The sequence below is a fragment of the Halictus rubicundus genome, chromosome 9 (genome assembly GCF_050948215.1).
Source record: "Halictus rubicundus isolate RS-2024b chromosome 9, iyHalRubi1_principal, whole genome shotgun sequence".
In the NCBI taxonomy this organism is placed as follows: Eukaryota; Metazoa; Arthropoda; class Insecta; order Hymenoptera; family Halictidae; genus Halictus; species Halictus rubicundus.
Genome location: NC_135157.1, coordinates 8030477 through 8049494, shown reverse-complemented (window position 1 = coordinate 8049494; position 19018 = coordinate 8030477). Strand labels below are relative to the sequence as shown.

Sequence of the window (19018 nt, the reverse complement as noted above, 5' to 3'; positions counted from 1 at the left end):
AATGCATAAGTATATTAACTATAATATGTTACATCATATATAACTATATAATTAAATGTGTTAATAATTGTAATAACTAGGAAATGATGTATCAACATCATTAAATTCTTTTAATTTCTCCACTGTTTTAAATTCGACATTTTTGTAATAAATGAATAAAATTAGTGGTCTATTTATAGCCTATCTTAATCGCACAGTTGTGCTCATTAAAAAGCCTTCCACCTACTCTGCACAGAAGCAATATAAATGGATCGTGTTTGTAAGAATTTTTTGCGACAGAATTTTCCTTGCAGTTGTAATTTTGTTTGTAACGATTACTACGGGCAATGTCACAAAAACCAGTATTGTTCACGCCAAGCATGTTTTCGCGCCATGTAATTACCAACTATGCATACCATGGTATCTCATATACAAATATAAAACAAGAATTTACATAATAATCTCTATTTCCAATCTCGAATATACAATAGCATATCTCGCAATAACAAATATCGGAACAACATCGGTCAAACTGTAAACTATATCGGATCGGTTCACACGCCAGCGCATCGTGATCGCAATAAATAGCAAATTAAAATGAAAAAGCAAAGTGTTCAGCATACTTTCCGAGGTTTAAACGGCATTACTCATTTCCTGGAAGTTCTCACAAGATCTAATGCTTCTCGACTTATGTATGCATATATGTGCATACATCGTCCGGGCAGATAATTTCGAATAAAACATGAATCCTTATCAACTCGCACCTCCGCTTCTACATTTATCGCTCGTAATAAACGCTCATTATTAGTTTTTAATTCTCCGGCTATTTCGGTGCTCAATATGCATATTAACGGGCAAGTGCGCCCGCCGTTGCCCGTGGGCACAACTACGAGCAAACCTACGGGCAAGTGGCCGTAGCATAGCTGTGGCTGGCCGCGTATCTGTGATAACGCGCATAACAAATATATGCAGCGTTGCCCGCAGGGGCGTGGCTTCGTGCCCGCCAGAAAATCGCTGCCCGTGCGGGCAGACGCTGAACAGCTTTCGGATTACAACGATGCACGGGAATTGGAAAAATCCAGTCGCAACTGGAGACGGATCATCTTGCGTTGCGGTCAGCGTTACATGCAAGAGATTCCTCGAACAGTAATCGATGCGTACTATACCTACGATCGGCGTTACACAGAAAAGATTAATCAAACGATCGTGTGCAGAGTTTCCTGCTGCAGGCGATGGAAAATCGCAGCAGAGTGGGGTGTATGCACGGGATTTCGCAGCTCGGCGTTGCGTAGACAGCAGTCTGTCGCCGCGACGAACCGCGGATAGATAAAATCGTTTCGATCTGATCAGTCGTCGGTCTGGTTCCCATACAAACCAGGGTCCCCTTATCGTCGCGCAACTGACGATTCCCTAACGATCCCCTGGTGGCGGCCGAGGGGCGTGCGCCTTTCTGAAGCTTCGTTTTGCAATTAACTCGAACGACCTATACCGAACGAGCCTCGAAGATTCCCTCCTCCATCGGCGACAGTCACCACGTCCTTCGTGAAACTCATCGCACGTCACCGAGCAGTGACGTACAGTCGTGAAACGACCGTGTGTGCACACAGTGGGAAACGCTGTATTGTTATGGCCACGGATCGACAGTAAATTCACGCGTAATTATTGTTAGTAACGTCCCGAACGGTTTCTCTCTCGTTCCAGCTCTTCGGCTGGTAGGTTTCTTCTTATTTTTAACACCGTCGAGAGAGGACCAGTTCGTGCTGCGGCAACGACCTTCGGGATGCGTGTGAGCGTCACCGGCAGTAGTGTCCGCGACAGTGCCGTAGAATCGTGATGAGATCGTTAAGGTGTATCTCGTGATCGAGTGTGGCAATAATAGGTGGGATCGATAACGTGCGAGTATTCGCGCGGTATGCGCGACCAGTTTGATAATAATTGTGCTATTTTTCTGATGATTCGCTGGCCATTTGGTTTCACCGCGGAACAACGACGGAGAATGATTGTTCAAGGAGATGCCATGTTGCTATAACTTGATGGTAGCCGGATGCTGACGAAGTGATCGTGGAGAACGGACGCGATGATTTGGGCGAGGTACATAATTTGTTTTTTTTTTTATCATGGTATCGATGAAATTAAAAAAAAAATGAAGAACCTGCCTAACTAACATCTGTTTCGTTATGCTTTCCAATAATTGTGTGCAATCATTTCCTCCTTCCGTTATCATCTTTCTTATCGATCACATCGTCATCCGTACTGTCGTCTTCGCAGTATATTCGATACACGACGATTCAGTTTCGGAGTCTTTTAGTTTTTAAAATCTCGGCGTCCATTTGTTGCGTAAAGCACCCAGTATACGGTGAACTTTGACTCCTGAAAACGCGATTAATGTACTAGGCGATGCTCCAAATGACACGGTAGGGTCAGCACAACTGAAAAATGCTACGATTCGCTTTATCTTACAAGCAATGGCAGGTCTATCATGGCTACGAGTCTTTGTTTAAAATCTAGTAAACGCCGATGGAATTGATTTAACTAGTGGTCGGATTTAGTCGCGGAAATTTTCGATTCAACAATAAGTCTAACCGACGAATTCTTGCCATAAGCCATTATATAAAGTCCCGGTCGCAATTTGCAACTTTCTAAATGAATTCTCGGACTCAGAAGTGTTAATGAGTTCTCGGAATATCCGCGAAGGATCGATTACTGGACAATTTTCTTTAATCGTTGGTATTTCCATCATGGGATCCAAAAACAATTTATTAGTATATATATATTTTTTCGGAATAGAAATTTGAATATTGGAAGAGGCAAAACTTTTTCTTCAACAAATAGAGTGTGCAAGTTTTACGGCACTGTTGCTTGTTAATGCAGTCGTGTCACGCATATACGTCGTATGTAAAATAGTCGAAAAGATACGCGAAATGTCCTAGAATCCTCAAGTACGGGCTGTGAGTAATACAAGCAATTGTATAGTTTATTCAACGATCGTAGGAAGCATTGACCTATTGCGAAAGAATATCTTGTCTCAATGTAGAGGTCCACTAAATTTGTAGAATCCATTTGTAGAATCCTACGTTGTTACTTAACGTCCATTTGAATTCCATAATATGAAAAGTTTAAGCTTTATTTTACATTTAAATTTCCCAAGATTGTACTGTCTGTTAGTGCAATATATTTTTAAAGCGTTCCCTAAAGAAGTAATACTTTTATTTGGATCATCACACGTAGCACATGAATTAGTATGAATGCTCCAGAAATACTTTGAAGAAACTGAATGTAAAATTGTAATTTTATGTAAAATGAAGATTGATTTCATTTGCAATTTTATATCTTTTCGTTACATTTGACTTAAACGTAAATAAACATGTTAATTAACGGAGATTATTCTCAATACTTTTTGGAAATAATCAAAGATTTTATTACCTTAAAAAAAAGATTGAAGTTAGATATCAAAGTATCAAAAAATAACGCCCACATGTACGCACGCACGCGTACCCACGATTAATTATAATTGTGATAAGGAAACTACGATCGAAGGTTCACATTGAAACGAAAAATAGCCATTTTGAATTCCTCGTGTGAAAGTAAGCAGATACAGGAAACTAGATTTACGATCGGTATATTTTCACTACAAGATCGATGTGAATTCATTTTTAACTCTGAAATATATGTTTACAACGAGATTTGGGATATTATTAGGTTGTATAAGGTTCGTCGGATAAGAAGAAAGTTGCAGTTACAATCGCACTATATCCTGTTAATTCCTAAACGCCATATTAACCATTTTGTCTTCTAACAATTAAATGTTTCTCGTTGGCAGGTTCAAATAATCCATTCGTCTAAGAAATAGAGAATCGTATTTCACAAACCTAGTCTTCTTTCCTTAAAATCCTGATTCCACGGGGACTGGCAATTTGAGTACCGCTTTTAGTACAATGAGTTTCATCCAACATTTGGAGCTAACAAGCGGACGTAGATTCGATTTGACCATCCATTAAAAACTCTGACTGGTGAGTTCACAGCTTAAGATTTATACTGCTGTTATCGTTGAGTCTTTCGGAGAAACCGTCTCCTTATGAAATAATTATTATGATAATTCACTATTTAAAAATCCCGTCTAAGCGATAAATAATCGCCATTCGAAATTTTGTTTGGAAAAAAAGAAAATACAAATTAAATATAACAGATCGTATTTTTCTATGTTTCTCTCTGGTGTTTGTCTTTAAATTCCACAGAAGTATCCTTCGATTTTACTATAATTTCTGTCTCGAACCCGGAAGTCTCAACAGGAATGGCTGTGTAGATAGTCAGATAGCCTTCAGTCTGTGCCATATAGTCTTCGGATCTCCGATTAGCCGAAGAGTTAGCCTTGTCCTTTCCTAAAACGTTTCTTTTTCGAGCAGTGTATGGGTATGGTGACATTGGTGCAGCAACATCAGCAAACAGAACAGGACCAGTACCAAAAGGACCGAGACCTGTCGAACCGCACCGTCGTGATTGAGTGTCACGAACCTGAAGACTGCTGTGCCGAAACTACAGAGTCCCCGAAAGATACCGCGCTCGTTATCCATGGAGGCGATAGCCTCGCCAGTTCTTCTACGCAGTGCAGTGAGGTAGAGAACGACGATGAAGAAGAAGAGGAAGAAACGGATACCGAGGATGACGAGTGGATACCGGATTTACCTGTGCCGGCAGTGCTTCAGCAACACCAACAAGTGACCACCGCGGACGGTAACTTGGTGTTGCCAAACGCTGACGTTTCGAACTTCGGTGAAGTGCGCGTGAAGAACTCGTCTAACGTGCACCTCGGTAACAAAACGTTTTACAAGGGCCCGGTGACTATAAAGCAGTTTGTTTATACGAATCCGGTTCCGATACAGGCGAATGACGCTATTAAGAACGACGCTAGTCCAAAGACATTCGATTCCACGAATGCGCCCGACGGTACGCTCACGTTGCGACAAAAAGGTAATTATTATCATCGTTATTAAGTAAATTAGGTACAGGAGACAGTTTCTGGTTACGAAATTGTTATTGTTATTACTCGTCACTACGAATTCATACTTTACCGATGACTGAGGCTAATTACCGAGAGAGAGAGAGAGAGAGAGAGAGAGAGAGAGAGAGAGAGAGAGAGAGAGAGAGAGAGAGAGAGAGAGAGACAGCAATGGCTATTTTATTTGTAAATCAACATGCACTCTTCAGAAACATAGTTTAATCATTTCTTGAGGGTTGTTATTGAGAAGAAAATTATGAAACTTTTTTTGAAAGATCGCAGTTGCCGGCAGAGACAAAAAGGTAGTCGAGATCCACACGTATGTTGTGGGTCACCGTAAACCCAGCCATCGTCATGCGAGGATTGAGTACAACACAATTATTAAAAAAAAGTCAATAAACTTCTGGAAACCAAAGTATTAATATTAGGTGTACAAATTAATTCGTAGACCTACCTTCGAAAATTTGTTGATTCTTTACAAACAATTAGAATACACTCTACTTTCTAAAATAATCTCCATCATATTCTATACACTTTCTTTATTTTACAAACAATTTATGAAACTTCAATAAGGTGGTCATAAAATTTTAATTCAAAATAAAGTTGCAGTTGGTTAACTGTGAGAGTCACGAATTAATTTGTACACTTTATACATATATAATTATAACTCTTCATGAATTTCAACTAAATTGCTTTCACTTCATATTCAATTACATATATACACAATTAATTATTTTAACAGAATAATATATATATAATAATAATAATATTATATATATTCTATTGTATTATGTATATATGTAAAAGTTATGTTCCACAATATGATAATGAAATTTTATCAACGAATTCGATGAAAAGATTTATTGTCCAGATTATAACAGAAATGATGTTAGGTCTAGTCAACGAATCTCGAATTCTTGAGCATATTATAGAAAGTCTTCTCAGGAATTCGTGAGCGTGATTTTGCTGATGGTCTGGGAACCGTTAGCCATTTCATGGAATGAGTGGGGCACCACACCTATCTACTGTTATCAGAAGTAAATTCACCGTTAAGTGAAAACAAAAATTCGACTGCACGTTCATTGACTCTTATCGCATTTACCTTGACCACTTCACGGATATTGTAGCTGTTGTTTTTCTTCAATATTGTTATCACGGCAATTTTTTAATTATATATTCTAAAGTAATTCAATTATCATCGTCATGCTATAATATCGCATATTATAATGCATTCGCATAGTGAGCATACTCTGTAAAACATATGATTTGATACGCACGTAAATGCAATTAAGAATAAATCAATACCGTAGATCTTATCAATCGTGTTTCAACAGCTTGCAGAATGTTAGACAGATTACCTAAATCGCTTATTATTGAATCAGCGAGCGTGAAACTCGCGGATCCGTGTTAATTAAACTTCTTTTTTATCAAATCCAACAGCTTCTGCAATAATTGAATTGTTATCTCTGAATGATTGTTTGATAGAATCGATAACAGATCAGAGGAAGTAACGATTGCTAACATCCTGTAGTAAAATCTCTGTGACGGGGTATTTATTGATAAAGCAATTTTGTGAGATTTTTAGTACTCTACCGTAGCGGATCAAGGCAATTAGACGTTGGAGAGAACGCTAAAAATTTTATCTTTGATTGGCCTAGTTTTATAAATATTATTTTTGTTCGGTGCACCAATACAATGTTTTGCAATTACGATTTTTGTATCAGTTGTCTTCGTGTCAGAATAAACCGTACGTATCTTACAGTAATTGTATTTTTATACAATACGTGAACACATTCATATAAATTATTATTATTACTGTTGGAGTAAATAATTAAAAATTACATATCTTAATATTTTCACGTATTTTTATTCTGACACAGATTGGCGGAACTTTTCGAGGCAAAATTGCGACACGATAATAGATTTAAACGAGACAGAGGATACCGAATCAAGATATAAAAAATACCTAAAAAGGGGTTAATATTTCTTTTTTGTAACAAGAAATTCTATAGATCTTCTAAATAATTGTTCCTCCAAGACTCTCTTTTTTAAATATATTGCGAACAATAAATTGCTAAATAATTGTGTAATGTTATTTTAGTGCTAAGTTGGTTATGGAGTTGGAGGTGCGCAGCGTTCACATGTGTTCTAACCATAATTCTCGCCCTTGTTGTGGCCACCGCTTGTGTGTACATCACGTATAATACCGTGGAAGACGATGACGGAATTTCCGATAATTCGGCGAACACTTCTGTGTCCGAGGGTAATTATGCATACGCAATTTTTCTGCTCCACAATTATCTTTTGTTTCGAATTTCCGCTGCAATTGTTGATGTATGCATTGAAGGTCCAATAGTGGAGAACATACGGTTCATTGAACGAAACGAATGGGGTGCTCAACCACCGTCGGAGCCGCTGACCAAAATGAAACTTCCGGTACCATACGTGATCATAAGTCATACGGCGACCGAGGGATGCACCATGCAATCGGAATGTACGTTTCGGGTTCGATTCGCTCAAAGTTTTCATATCGAGTCTCGACATTGGTCGGACATCGCCTATAATTTTCTGGCTGGCGGTGATGGGTATGTGTACGTTGGCCGAAACTGGGACTACATGGGCGCTCATGCTTTCGGCTTCAACAATATCAGCATAGGCATCTCTTTCATAGGCACATTCAACACTGTCAAGCCAAACAAAAGACAGCTGCACGCTGTTCAAAAACTCATCGATTTGGGGGTAAAGACCAAGAAAATCGCTACAAATTATAAACTATTAGCACACCGACAAGTCTCCGGCACTTTAAGCCCCGGCGATGCTTTGTACGGAATCATTCAAACGTGGCCCCATTGGTCACCCACGCCATGAACAACTTTTTTCCTACTTTGTGATACATTCGAATTTACGTATTTTACACTTTACTCAATGATTTTCTTCTCGATTGAAGTCTCGTGTAAGCTTTACGCGACCATTGGAATCTGTACGGACAAAACGATAGTGTGCGGAAACTTAAAAATTTCGGGACAGGACGGGACGAGAATTTTATTCGGGATCAGCACGGGTTCTCGAATATATCGGAATTTTCGAGAATATTCGGGAATTCCGAAATTTTTTTAGAACCCGATCCGTCTCGACCATCGGCTGCTCGATATTTTCGAATTCTCGCAAACTTCCAAATATTGATAAAACTGCGATAGAAACGAATACCAGGATTTGTTTTATAGGTTAGTTTAAGAAAGATAAGGATTTTACATTCTCGGTAATAATTGTGACGTATAAATATTCTCATAGGATACTGATAATTACTATACCTTATACTGTGTTAAGTACGATAATTTTGTATGTACACCGTTCAACAAATGTTACAAATAATATTGTATATATTGCAAAGATATAAAAGAAATTATAAGATAAATACCAAGGAACGTGTAACTTTAATCGTGTAACAGAATGCACATTACATTTCCAATGTTCTTGACGGGATATGATTTCTATGTACAATAAATGTGTAAATGTTTTGTACCAAGGTTGAATTATTTCGTGTAAATACATATCTTTTTTCCATTAAATAGACAATACGTGATGTGCCACGCCACGGAAAAAGTACTTCGATGTTTCTTATCCATCCTGAAAGAGGGCGCTTTACTTCGGAATCGCAATTCATTGGGTCTTGTTTACAGTGATCGCTCGCTTTTATTAAGATGCGTTGCGGAACACGAACGACACTAATGCGTGTAGTCGGAAATAATTGATTGCGGAACACGTATTGCTTAAAGCAACTGTTACCATACGATATCCTTAAAGGAAGCAAATATAAAGCGTACTTGGGAATCGAAGATTTTTACAGATTTTTGAATAATTTTCTGAATTCCATGTCAATATGATATCATCGTCGAACGAGCAAACCGTGTACGAATCTACAGTTTCGAGGATAGCCATTTTGGCGGGTGACGTGTTTGTATGCCGAGTATTGACAGCCATAACATAAATGACCGACATTATGCGTAATATGGCGGTAATCGGTTTCCCGTTGCTTGGAGAGGAAAGAACGTGGTAGTCTGTCGCCTGGGTGAGAGAAGACATGCCACCAGATTTCACGATGGCGGAAAATATTAATGAATTTGTATACCGCCGGATGGTAAACAGAAGAAAGGCCGCGTATAATTTTCAGCTGCGCTAGGGGGGGCAATGCACCATGGGAACAATTTGCGACAGGCGCATGCGCAGATCAGTTTACAGTTGGAGCTTGGAAGAAAATGGCGTCAGCTAAGTTTCTGGAGGAAGCTCTGAGCACGGACGTCGATGAATCTGCAGTGAACGCGATAGTGGGCTCTCTTGAAACGCAACTGGTAACATCGACGCCGGCTGTCTCTGGTCATCAAGTAAGTTCTGCGTCAGTCAGCCAGCAGAATCATCAGGTGAACAGTGGTATTTCGAACGGGGGCACCATCACCGCGGTACAGCCACAGAAACATGGGGTTTCGAACGGCGGCGGTGCTACTACAGTGAATAGTCTGACGACTCAAGAAGTTACGAAGTCCATTACCACGAGCACTCTTCTGCCAGTAAACGTGGTTACCTCAAACACAGTGGCGCCACAGGTTACTACACAACAGCAGCAACAGCATACACAATCAGCAGTCCCCCCTGCTGCTTATATCAATCAAGTTACTACAAATCAGGTGACCAGTAATCAAACAACACATATACCAAGCCTTACTAAAACACACGAGCCTGTTAAGATTATTTATCCGACTGTTGGCCAAGTAATATCAACAACGGGGGTGGCAAATGTCAATAATAAACTTTCCTTTTCTGCACAAACTGTTGGACAGTTAGCCAATGGTACTTTGGGATTAACGTCACAGGCAGTGTTACAGACAACATCAAATGTTGCTACCAATGTTAGCTCTGTTAGTGAAACGGGTAGTCAAACAGTGGCTAGTGTGAATAAGCCGACAGGTACAGCTTTAGTGATAAAGACTAGTGTAGCATCCAGTAGCATGGTTTCCGTTCCAATGTCTGTTCCTGTTTCTGTGGCTGGCAATCCTGTCAGCACAGCATTACAGGGTAAAGCTGGAGTCACATCCACAATAGTACCTAGTAATGTGCAAATTCTTAATGTTAATGCTATGCGTCCTGGCACACCAGTGGCAGGGCAGCAAGGAGGAAAACAAGTTGCACCCAGAGTAGTTATTGGTCAACATATGATTGGAACAAGACATGGAACTCCAGGGGTAAGATATTGTTAACTTATAAACAAACAACTGGTTTTTATGCAAAATAAAAACTTTCTGTTTTGAATCGTACCAAATAGAAGTCGAATCAAATGTAATTCTTCTCTTAGTAGTTTTAATGGACAACATGGTCGTATTCTTAAGCTATTTGAATGTTCTCAATGTTCTGTATTTCATTTACCTAGTTTTGCCATAAATGTATAAAATCCACTACATGTATCTACATGTATCTTTGTTAAATTAGTTAGTGTCGTTTTAAATTGAATTTTCTAAGTGCCATGTACTTGTGGATGAAGAATACATGTAACATACTTTATACATATATTGCTTTTAATTTAATATATCTTTTCATGTTTCTAGATAACATTACAAACACTGCACGGTCTTCAACCTGGAACTCAGGGCCATATATTACTAAAAACAGAAACTGGACAGTATCAACTAATTAGGGTAGGACCACCACCAACTCCAGGTACTCCTGGCGGTACCACAGTTACACCAAATAGTATAGCAGGAAATGCAGTGGTTGCTGCACCATCTCCGGGCACTACCTATCGCTTAGCCTCAGTGCCGGCTGTAAGTAGGCTGAACACACAGTTCACTGGCCCACCACTCGCCACGTTAAGAAAAACGGTTCAGGTGACGCACTCTTATACCTCTTACAAGACTCGATGTAGCGCTGTAGTAGACTTTAGTTTGTGACATTAGTTGGAATGGTGTTATCGGTAAGGCTATGTATTATGTTATATTCTTTTTAGTCTGTATTCATTTTCGATCTTATTAAAACTTTCTTTGAATTTTAACTTGATTTTAATGCATACCATTTCTTGTTTGATTTAAACAATTGTTAACGCGTACTGCACATATCCTGATATATGCAACAGATACAATTTTGTATTAGTTTTTCCATTATCCTCGAGAATTTTATGAAAATTCTCATACTTGATGCTAAATCTTCAGTTGCCATGAATGGATGAAAGGTTTTCTGTAGTATACAGTGTTTTGTTTTCTTATTGGCTTATTTGCTGGGATGCCTTTTTAATGTAGAATTTCTAAGTTTTTTTCAAAAGTGCAATTGTTTTAAAGTCGACGAACTTTATCATATATACACACATTGCATGTTATATTGGTTAAGGGTGTTGTAAAGTACTATTCGAAAAAATTGAGTTTTTATGCATACAATTTTAAATAATGAAATCTCTTTTATGTATTCATAAAATACAAAATTTGAGTATTTCAATCGTAGCAAAATTATTGTAAGAAATAAATAAGTTTTTATAAATTACCTAGTCAAAGAAATATTTATTAAAATAATGTAAAAGCAATTGCTTATAAAGAATATGATTTTTATATTTTAATTTTTAATTAAGTTTTTATAAAAACAACAATTTATACATTGAGTATATAAATTATTAATTTGGTATAAATGTTTGTCTTTGATACATATGTGAAATACTTTGTAAAGGTAAAAATCACAGATTTAAGCAGTTATTATGAAATATAAAATATTCCGAGTCTGTACAAGGTACAAGTGCGTCTTCAATATGTAACATAATTATTTGTTAAAATCAATTCACTATAATTATTAATAATGTCATTGTAACAGTTCATTTTAAAGTATAAAAATTGATTAAAAATGGTTAACACTCAGATTTTTTTCTTTGACGAGTCTGAAGTTCAGCATGCATATAGATTATATGTAGACAATCTTATTAGCAGAACTATAGAATTGAATAAAACTACGAGTATTTCTATAAACATTAAAAAAAAATGCATGTGGGAAATTTATTACTACATTTAGTCGTGTTTGTTTAATACTGAGCTTCAGAACTGTGCACAATGTAATTTTCTTCAGCTTTGAATGACACTTGTGATAAGCATTATCTTTGTTTGAAGTATCAATAGTGCTTATGTGTCTGTTAAAAATATATTTATTAAAAAGAAGATTACATATATGCAGAGAAAGCTATTCTAAATATTAGAGTTTTCGTATCTATAAAAATTAGAAGCATTCATCTCCAAGGGGAAAGCATGGCATAAATTGAATCATGAATGTCATGTTATACTATAAAATTTGTAGTTTATATTTTATTTTTGGCAGTGCAGCAAAATGCTTGGAATTTTGAGTGACGTTACGATTTTACAAGTTTAATAAAACGCGATGAAAATTATCGCAATGACGTTTTGAGGAAAATTCTCAAATGATTTTAAACTTATGGAATATTGTAACATCTGTTTTCATTTATTATAATAGACTGTGGCTGCGACTATTACAACAGGAACTACTACTCCAGTGACAGTAACTGCTGCTGCCACAACAACACCTACCCCACCTGCTGCTGTTGTTCAAACAGTTCAGACACCTACACCTGTATGTATTCTATACAATTAGTTACTAAATATTCCTAACTAAATTGTGGTAGCTAATAATCGACCATTTATGCAATACCACTAGCTCTGTGTACATATTTAATATTCATATTTCTTGCTTTTTTGTTTTTAGCGTCAAACTACAGATAATACCAAAGAAAAGTGCCGTAAATTTTTAGCAAACTTATTAGAGTTGTCTAGTCGAGAACCTAAAGCAGTGGAGCGAAATGTTCGAACTTTGATACAAGAGTTAATTGATACGAAAGTCGAACCCGAGGAATTCTGTGATAGACTTGAACGATTGTTAAACGCGTCACCTCAACCATGCCTGATTGGATTCCTCAAAAAGAGCCTGCCACTTTTACGGCAATCGCTTGTTACGAAAGAATTAGTTATAGAAGGTATAAAACCTCCTCCAGCCAACGTTGTTTTCCCCGTGACGTCTGCCACTTCTGTCGTTACACAGGTGAGAATAACTTTTTATTACACACATATTAATATAATGAGTCTGCCTTATGTAGTTCACAGTACGTAGTATGTAGTTCGCTTTAACAAGGTAGTTAAGAGTAGTCTATAATTTAGACCATTTGCTAGATATATGTCTCACATAAAATGTTTTATAACACAATGTAGCAGAATCAGATTAGACCAACCATTGCTGTGACAGCAGCTACAATCCCTGTAACCGCAGTTACTGCGACCACGCAAATAAGAGTAATGACTCCAATACCTGCAGCTACAACCACTGTCCCTAGACCTGCTCAGCCAGTTCAGCAAAGGCTGGTAAGATACATCAATTTTAACGATCCTTGTAAAATAACGTTCATAATGTATAGTACCGCCACTGTTTATGGAGATGTACGAAAAGTATTATGTATATAGTAGTGTAATAATTTGTTCTATCTAAAAAACAGAATGGATTTTAAAATTCTCCATGATATACTGTTTAAAAAGAATGGTTACTGTTTTTATTCAATACAATCTTTATTCGAAACATTTTAAAAAATATTAAAATATCGACATCATATCCATTCCTGCTAAGTAATAGAGTAGAACAAAGGGCGTTTTCAACGGCTAATGTAAATCGGGGGCTTAAAATCGGTATGATTTTGATACCGGTATTGCACTAATAACGCTATACCGCAATCGTTACAATACCGAGATGAATGATTACCGAAACCGAAATAAATATCGGTATTTTTTTCGGTTTTCCTTTTGCCTCTAAATCGTAGCGTAGCTGTGGCCGCAAGAAAGGATACAACGTTTCGTTTCTCGAAGCCATAAGATTCTTTTCCACTTGCAAATATGGTACACATATGTCATCATAAACGTGCTGGTAATTACTCTGATTTTGATATTTGCTGAATTAATACCGGTATTTTCGTATTTCGGTTTCTATAAGGGTTTCGAAGGTGCAACCGAAAAATACTGGTGTAACACCGGTATTTTACATTTCGATGGAAGTCCCCGCTGTAAATACATTGACACTTACAGAAGTTAGCGACTGATAGTCTTCGTGCTCGCAATTAATGCTAGGGAAACAATGTGCGGTGTCTTCCCTTTTCCTGTATTGCTTCTGCGGCAAGTCATAAAAGATAGCACGTGTTTTTAGATACGACCTGTCACAACAGTAGTTCGTAGCCCTGCAGCGTATACCGTGAAGTCAACAGTAGCGGTAAGCGGAATCCGACCTACTGCCCCCACAGTCCAAAAACCACCTGTTACCACAACAGTTGTTAAAACCATTACAACTACAACACAAGGCAAAACAGTTAACACAACCACTACTGTTAATAAAGCCGTAGTGCCTTCTTTTATTCCAAAGCCAACTACTAAGGAGAAAGAGAAAAAGACATTTTCATCTGCAGGATACACGTGAGTATCTTCTGTCGCGCCACAGCCATACACAGTGATTGGTTTCGAAAATTAAAACGAAACATTTGGTAACAGGGGAGACGACGATATCAACGATGTGGCGGCTATGGGTGGTGTTAATCTCGCAGAGGAATCTCAAAGGATTCTCGGGTCTACAGAATTCGTTGGAACGCAAATAAGATCCTGTAAAGATGAAGTATTTTTACATATGACACCATTACAGCAAAGAATTAAACAAATTGGTAATTGTTCAATAGCGAATTTCCACTTAAGTACACGATATGTCGTACGAGCATCATGTTTAAACCATATGCTTATTTTGTAGTTTCTAATTATGGGTTAGAGGAACCTAATCAAGAAGTTGCGGCGTTAATTTCACACGCTGCACAAGAAAGGTTAAAGAATTTAGTAGAAAAATTAGCAGTAATAGCGGAACACAGGATAGATTTGATAAAGGTGAACTTTTAAAATTGATTTAAAGCAGACTGAACAGACTGTGGATCTTTATGCATTTATATCTCAGAACAAATCTCAGCGAATTAATACAATACAAGATTCCATAGAGCTTCATGCAGCTTTACGTTATTTTTAATTTACCGAAAACTAACAACGTAGGGAACAACGTTTTATTTATCTTCAGGTTCTATAAATCTATCCCTGAATCTGTTCATTTGGATAAATATCTACAGTCTAATCATCAGCAATATTTTTTATATTGTGCGAGACCATGTTACGTTTCTGTAAAACGAATGATGTTGTTTGTAGGTGGATCCGCGTTATGAAGTAACGCAGGATGTCAGGGCACAGTTAAAATTCTTGGAAGACTTAGACAAAGTTGAACGTAGGAGACACGAGGAACAAGAAAGGGAGTTACTCTTACGCGCGGCTAAAAGTCGCGCAAAAACGGAGGATCCGGAGCAAGCTAAACTCAAGGCGAAAGCTAAAGAGGTATTTGTCCAGATCGATAGATCGTAGAGGTGTACGAGAACCCGAAAATGTCGGGTCTGGACGGAACGAGAATTTCGGCATCAGGACGGTCTCTCGAATATATCGAGATTATCCTCGAGCATACTAGGGTTCTCGAATATTTCCGGGAATCCCAAAATGCCAAAATGTTCTCACACACCTCTAGTAGATCGACGAACGTTCTGTTGTAAAGAGGTAGATTTATCGCAACGATTTTGTTGTAGATGCAACGCGCCGAGATGGAAGAATTAAGGCAAAGAGAAGCAAACTTAACAGCTTTACAAGCGATCGGTCCACGTAAAAAGCCTAAACTCGATGTAGGAGGGTCGGCCAGTAGTCCGGGAAGTAATTCCGGTTTGAACACATCGTCGACCGGTATTAATAGGCAAATGCCGATGAGACCACGGTTGAAGAGGGTGAACTTCAGAGACTTATTGTTCCTTCTTGAACAAGAGAAAGAAACGTGTAGGAGCACAACGTTGTATAAATCGTATTTGAAGTGATGTTCTGTGAAGGGCAGGAACTTCAGTGACCCGCCCGATATCTGGCGCCCTACATGCATGATGGTCTCGTGTGAGCTGGCCTCAATGGACCTTGATGGATCATGCGACGTCGGTGTACGTTGCTTTGTACAGTGTTTCATAAGTTGCATACAATGAAGTTCATTGCGAATCACGTCGGGATTCCACATACATTCAGAATAAGATTATTTCTACCATGTCGATAAGCTTCCCTACTGTAAATGACTGAAAGTTTTTTAAATGTAATATAAATAGATTGTTCTTTATTTTTCAACACGAAAAAAAACTACATCATTGAAGATAAGAAGAAAGCAATGTGTATGAGCACATATGCCTGATGTTCAGTCTTTGGGTAGTCTCATTATGGCAAGGATGTTGTGTGACCATATATAAATATTGTTATATGGTGTGTGTGCGTGTGCATGGTACGCCGGATGAATGCGTTGTACATTGTCATTTATGTATATGCCCGCTGCATTGTAACACTTGACCTATACTTTTGGACACTGTAGCGCTAGTGTAAAGGAGTGCAGGTTTTGTTATCATAGTAAAATCGTATTTTTGCAAATTGTATTGTAATTAATATACTGTGAGAGCACACTGTCCAAAAAGTATGGAATAATTTGTACAATACCTTACACATTAAAGAAAAAAAAATACTACTAAATAGTGATAATTTCAATGTTGGTACAACAAAATATAGCTACTCTCCACCATATGATGGAATTGTTATCAGTATATTATGTTGTAATCTACATTTTCAGTGTTTATAAAAGAATTAGCTGTTACGTTTTTTATTAAAGAAATATTTACAAAAGTACAGAATTACGGATATTTTTTCGATCGATGTTAATTTAATTATTTATATTTCCTCGTCGAAATTGGTGCAGTTCTTTACTGTATGATTATTCAAAGAAAAGTGTGCTTCGCATATATATATATATATATATATATATATATATATATATATACACATATATATATGTGTGTATATGTATTGAATATATATATATTATATATGCATATGTGTATATACATACATATATATATGTACAAAATTATTTATATATATACACCCACACTTATGTATATATATATAAATAATCGGATTGAGAGACGAAGAAGAAAGGGAAAAAAAGATGAGAATTCAAAGCGTGTACCTGATTTATAAGTGTAAAAGAATTTGCTGCAGATGTACGTGGGTGCCTATTATCGTACAGAGTAATAATTCAAAATGAAAAGAAGATAACGATCTTTCCTAATCTGCTCGTTAAATGAGCGTCTCAAATAACACGTGCCCAACAGAGAGCTTTTTCGTTGCAAAAGAAAACGAATCGCAATACATATACAACCAAACGTGTATATACCTGTTGATGCGACAAAGATACTGATTTATAGAAAATATCAAAATAACTGAGGTATGCGTAAATGTATCAGTTATTGCGTCTAGACTTTCAGTTTCTCTTTAGTAGGCATCATTAGACAGTTCAGACGATCTTGATTGTAACAGCTTCTGTTTCTTACCTAGGAATTATGGCCCCGTGCGTTCATTTTCCACGCGATTTTCCATACGAACATCATTCAAATTCGATAACGGGAGAAGTCACGAATTACCGAACGTTTTTTTATAGTCTGTAATATAAATAACCGTTGAGAGACAATGCAAAAAGAAAAAAGAAAAACGAGAAAAAAAAACTTTTTCTATTAAAACACCACCGTTGTGGTTCGAACGAAGTTCCAGAAACGATTCCAGAACGAGTTACGGCCATTTATTTTTGCTCGGCAGACAGCTGGAAAATATGACGGGTCACATCACATTAACCGATTGTAATGAGAAATAGGGAACGGTAGAAGACGAGAGTTTCCGAGAGAAATGCGTGTTGTCAGTGGTAATCTGGATTAACCATCCGTTCACACAGATCGAATTTTTTCGTCGTGCTTCCACGTTCGCAGGAGAGCACGATTTCAAATGAATTTCCTGACCGGCGTTCACGATTACTTATTGCACAGGGCACGTACACCTGTGAGTCTTCTGATGTAAATATATTAAAAGAGCGAGAGCGAGCGTGCGAGAGACCGAGTGCGAGAGCGAGAGAAAGAAAAAAGTTAAAGAGAGGAGCGAGTCTACAATGTAACATTTCAGTTACAAATTACGGTGAAACGTAACTGCTTCAACGGTTCATTATTTAATTTAGAGAGAGAGAGAGAGAGAGAGAGAGAGAGAAAAAGAAAACTAAAAGGAGGAAAGAAAGAGTTATAATACGCGCACAAGACTGATGAATATGTAAAACAAAAAAAAAAAAAGAAAGAAAAGAAAAGAAACAAAAAATTATTAAGTTGTACTGAACTTATTATCATTGAATAAGCGTCTTAGCGTCGATTAATTGCGTGACGAGTCAGTACAAAAGGAAATGGGAATTATTTAATAGATGCGAGGGTATATTTGCAATATTGATCTCAGCTAGGATTCTATTTGTTATAGCGTGCACCGAGAGGAGCGATTGCCTTTTTATATAAACGCGATTGATACGATAAGTCCCTTTCTTTTTCCTTGAAATTAGAACGTGAGCCTGAAAGAGAAAGAAGGATAGAGAGAAATGGAAAAGAGAATATTGTAAGCGCGGATCGTTGAAGCAAAAATTATTCGAGCAAATTGTAAATACCATTCAGATTTTCTTTTCCTTTTTTTAGTAGCCGTGTATAATTTCATCGTCCGAAAGGCGCACATACCATTACTTGTACCATACTCATTGCCCGCGCACTTCACATGTACGAAAAGAAAAAATTTTTTACTTAGCTGCGTGTTCCTCTTCGCGATGATAATGTCGACGACGATGATGACACGATCGAACAACGGTCATCGGTCCTTTTTCTTTTTTTTTTCTACGAGAACTCGAACGAGAGAAGGCAAATCGAGACGCGCGAGTTAGATTTATGATAAACCTCCTTACTGCCACTAGGTGGGATTATTAATATAAATATAAAATAGAGGAATGTGTAAAGAAATGGAAAAAAAATCAACAAGAAAAAACTAATGGTACATAGCAGTTTTGGTACAGTATGATATTTTTACA

At 37.4% G+C, this 19018-nt stretch overlaps 2 protein-coding genes across 5 annotated transcripts; both read left to right on the top strand.

Moving 5' to 3' along the window:
• The first annotated feature begins 1254 nt into the window (after positions 1-1254).
• On the top strand, positions 1255-8497 carry LOC143357292 (peptidoglycan-recognition protein LC). Of its 2 annotated transcripts, XM_076793681.1 has the most exons (5): positions 1255-2070; positions 3800-3989; positions 4383-4947; positions 7077-7238; positions 7323-8497. In XM_076793681.1, exons 3-5 carry the CDS (start codon positions 4386-4388, stop codon positions 7841-7843), a joined length of 1245 nt encoding a protein of 414 aa, XP_076649796.1. In that variant the 5' UTR covers positions 1255-2070; positions 3800-3989; positions 4383-4385; the 3' UTR covers positions 7844-8497. The 2 variants fall into 2 exon arrangements, with proteins under 2 accessions (XP_076649796.1, XP_076649793.1); XM_076793678.1 differs by lacking the exon at positions 3800-3989 and having other exon boundaries at positions 1256-2070.
• Positions 8498-8704: 207 nt separating this feature from the next.
• On the top strand, positions 8705-18144 carry LOC143357291 (transcription initiation factor TFIID subunit 4). Of its 3 annotated transcripts, none has more exons than XM_076793676.1 (10): positions 8705-10212; positions 10573-10851; positions 12467-12583; positions 12716-13048; positions 13219-13365; positions 14195-14457; positions 14533-14699; positions 14783-14913; positions 15223-15405; positions 15648-18144. In XM_076793676.1, the coding sequence occupies exons 1-10, from the start codon at positions 9232-9234 to the stop codon at positions 15924-15926; spliced, it is 2880 nt and encodes a 959-aa protein (XP_076649791.1). In that variant the 5' UTR covers positions 8705-9231; the 3' UTR covers positions 15927-18144. The 3 variants fall into 3 exon arrangements, with proteins under 3 accessions (XP_076649791.1, XP_076649790.1, XP_076649792.1); XM_076793675.1 differs by having other exon boundaries at positions 8706-10212; positions 13216-13365; XM_076793677.1 differs by having other exon boundaries at positions 8708-10212; positions 10573-10788; positions 13216-13365.
• Positions 18145-19018: the final 874 nt, after the last annotated feature.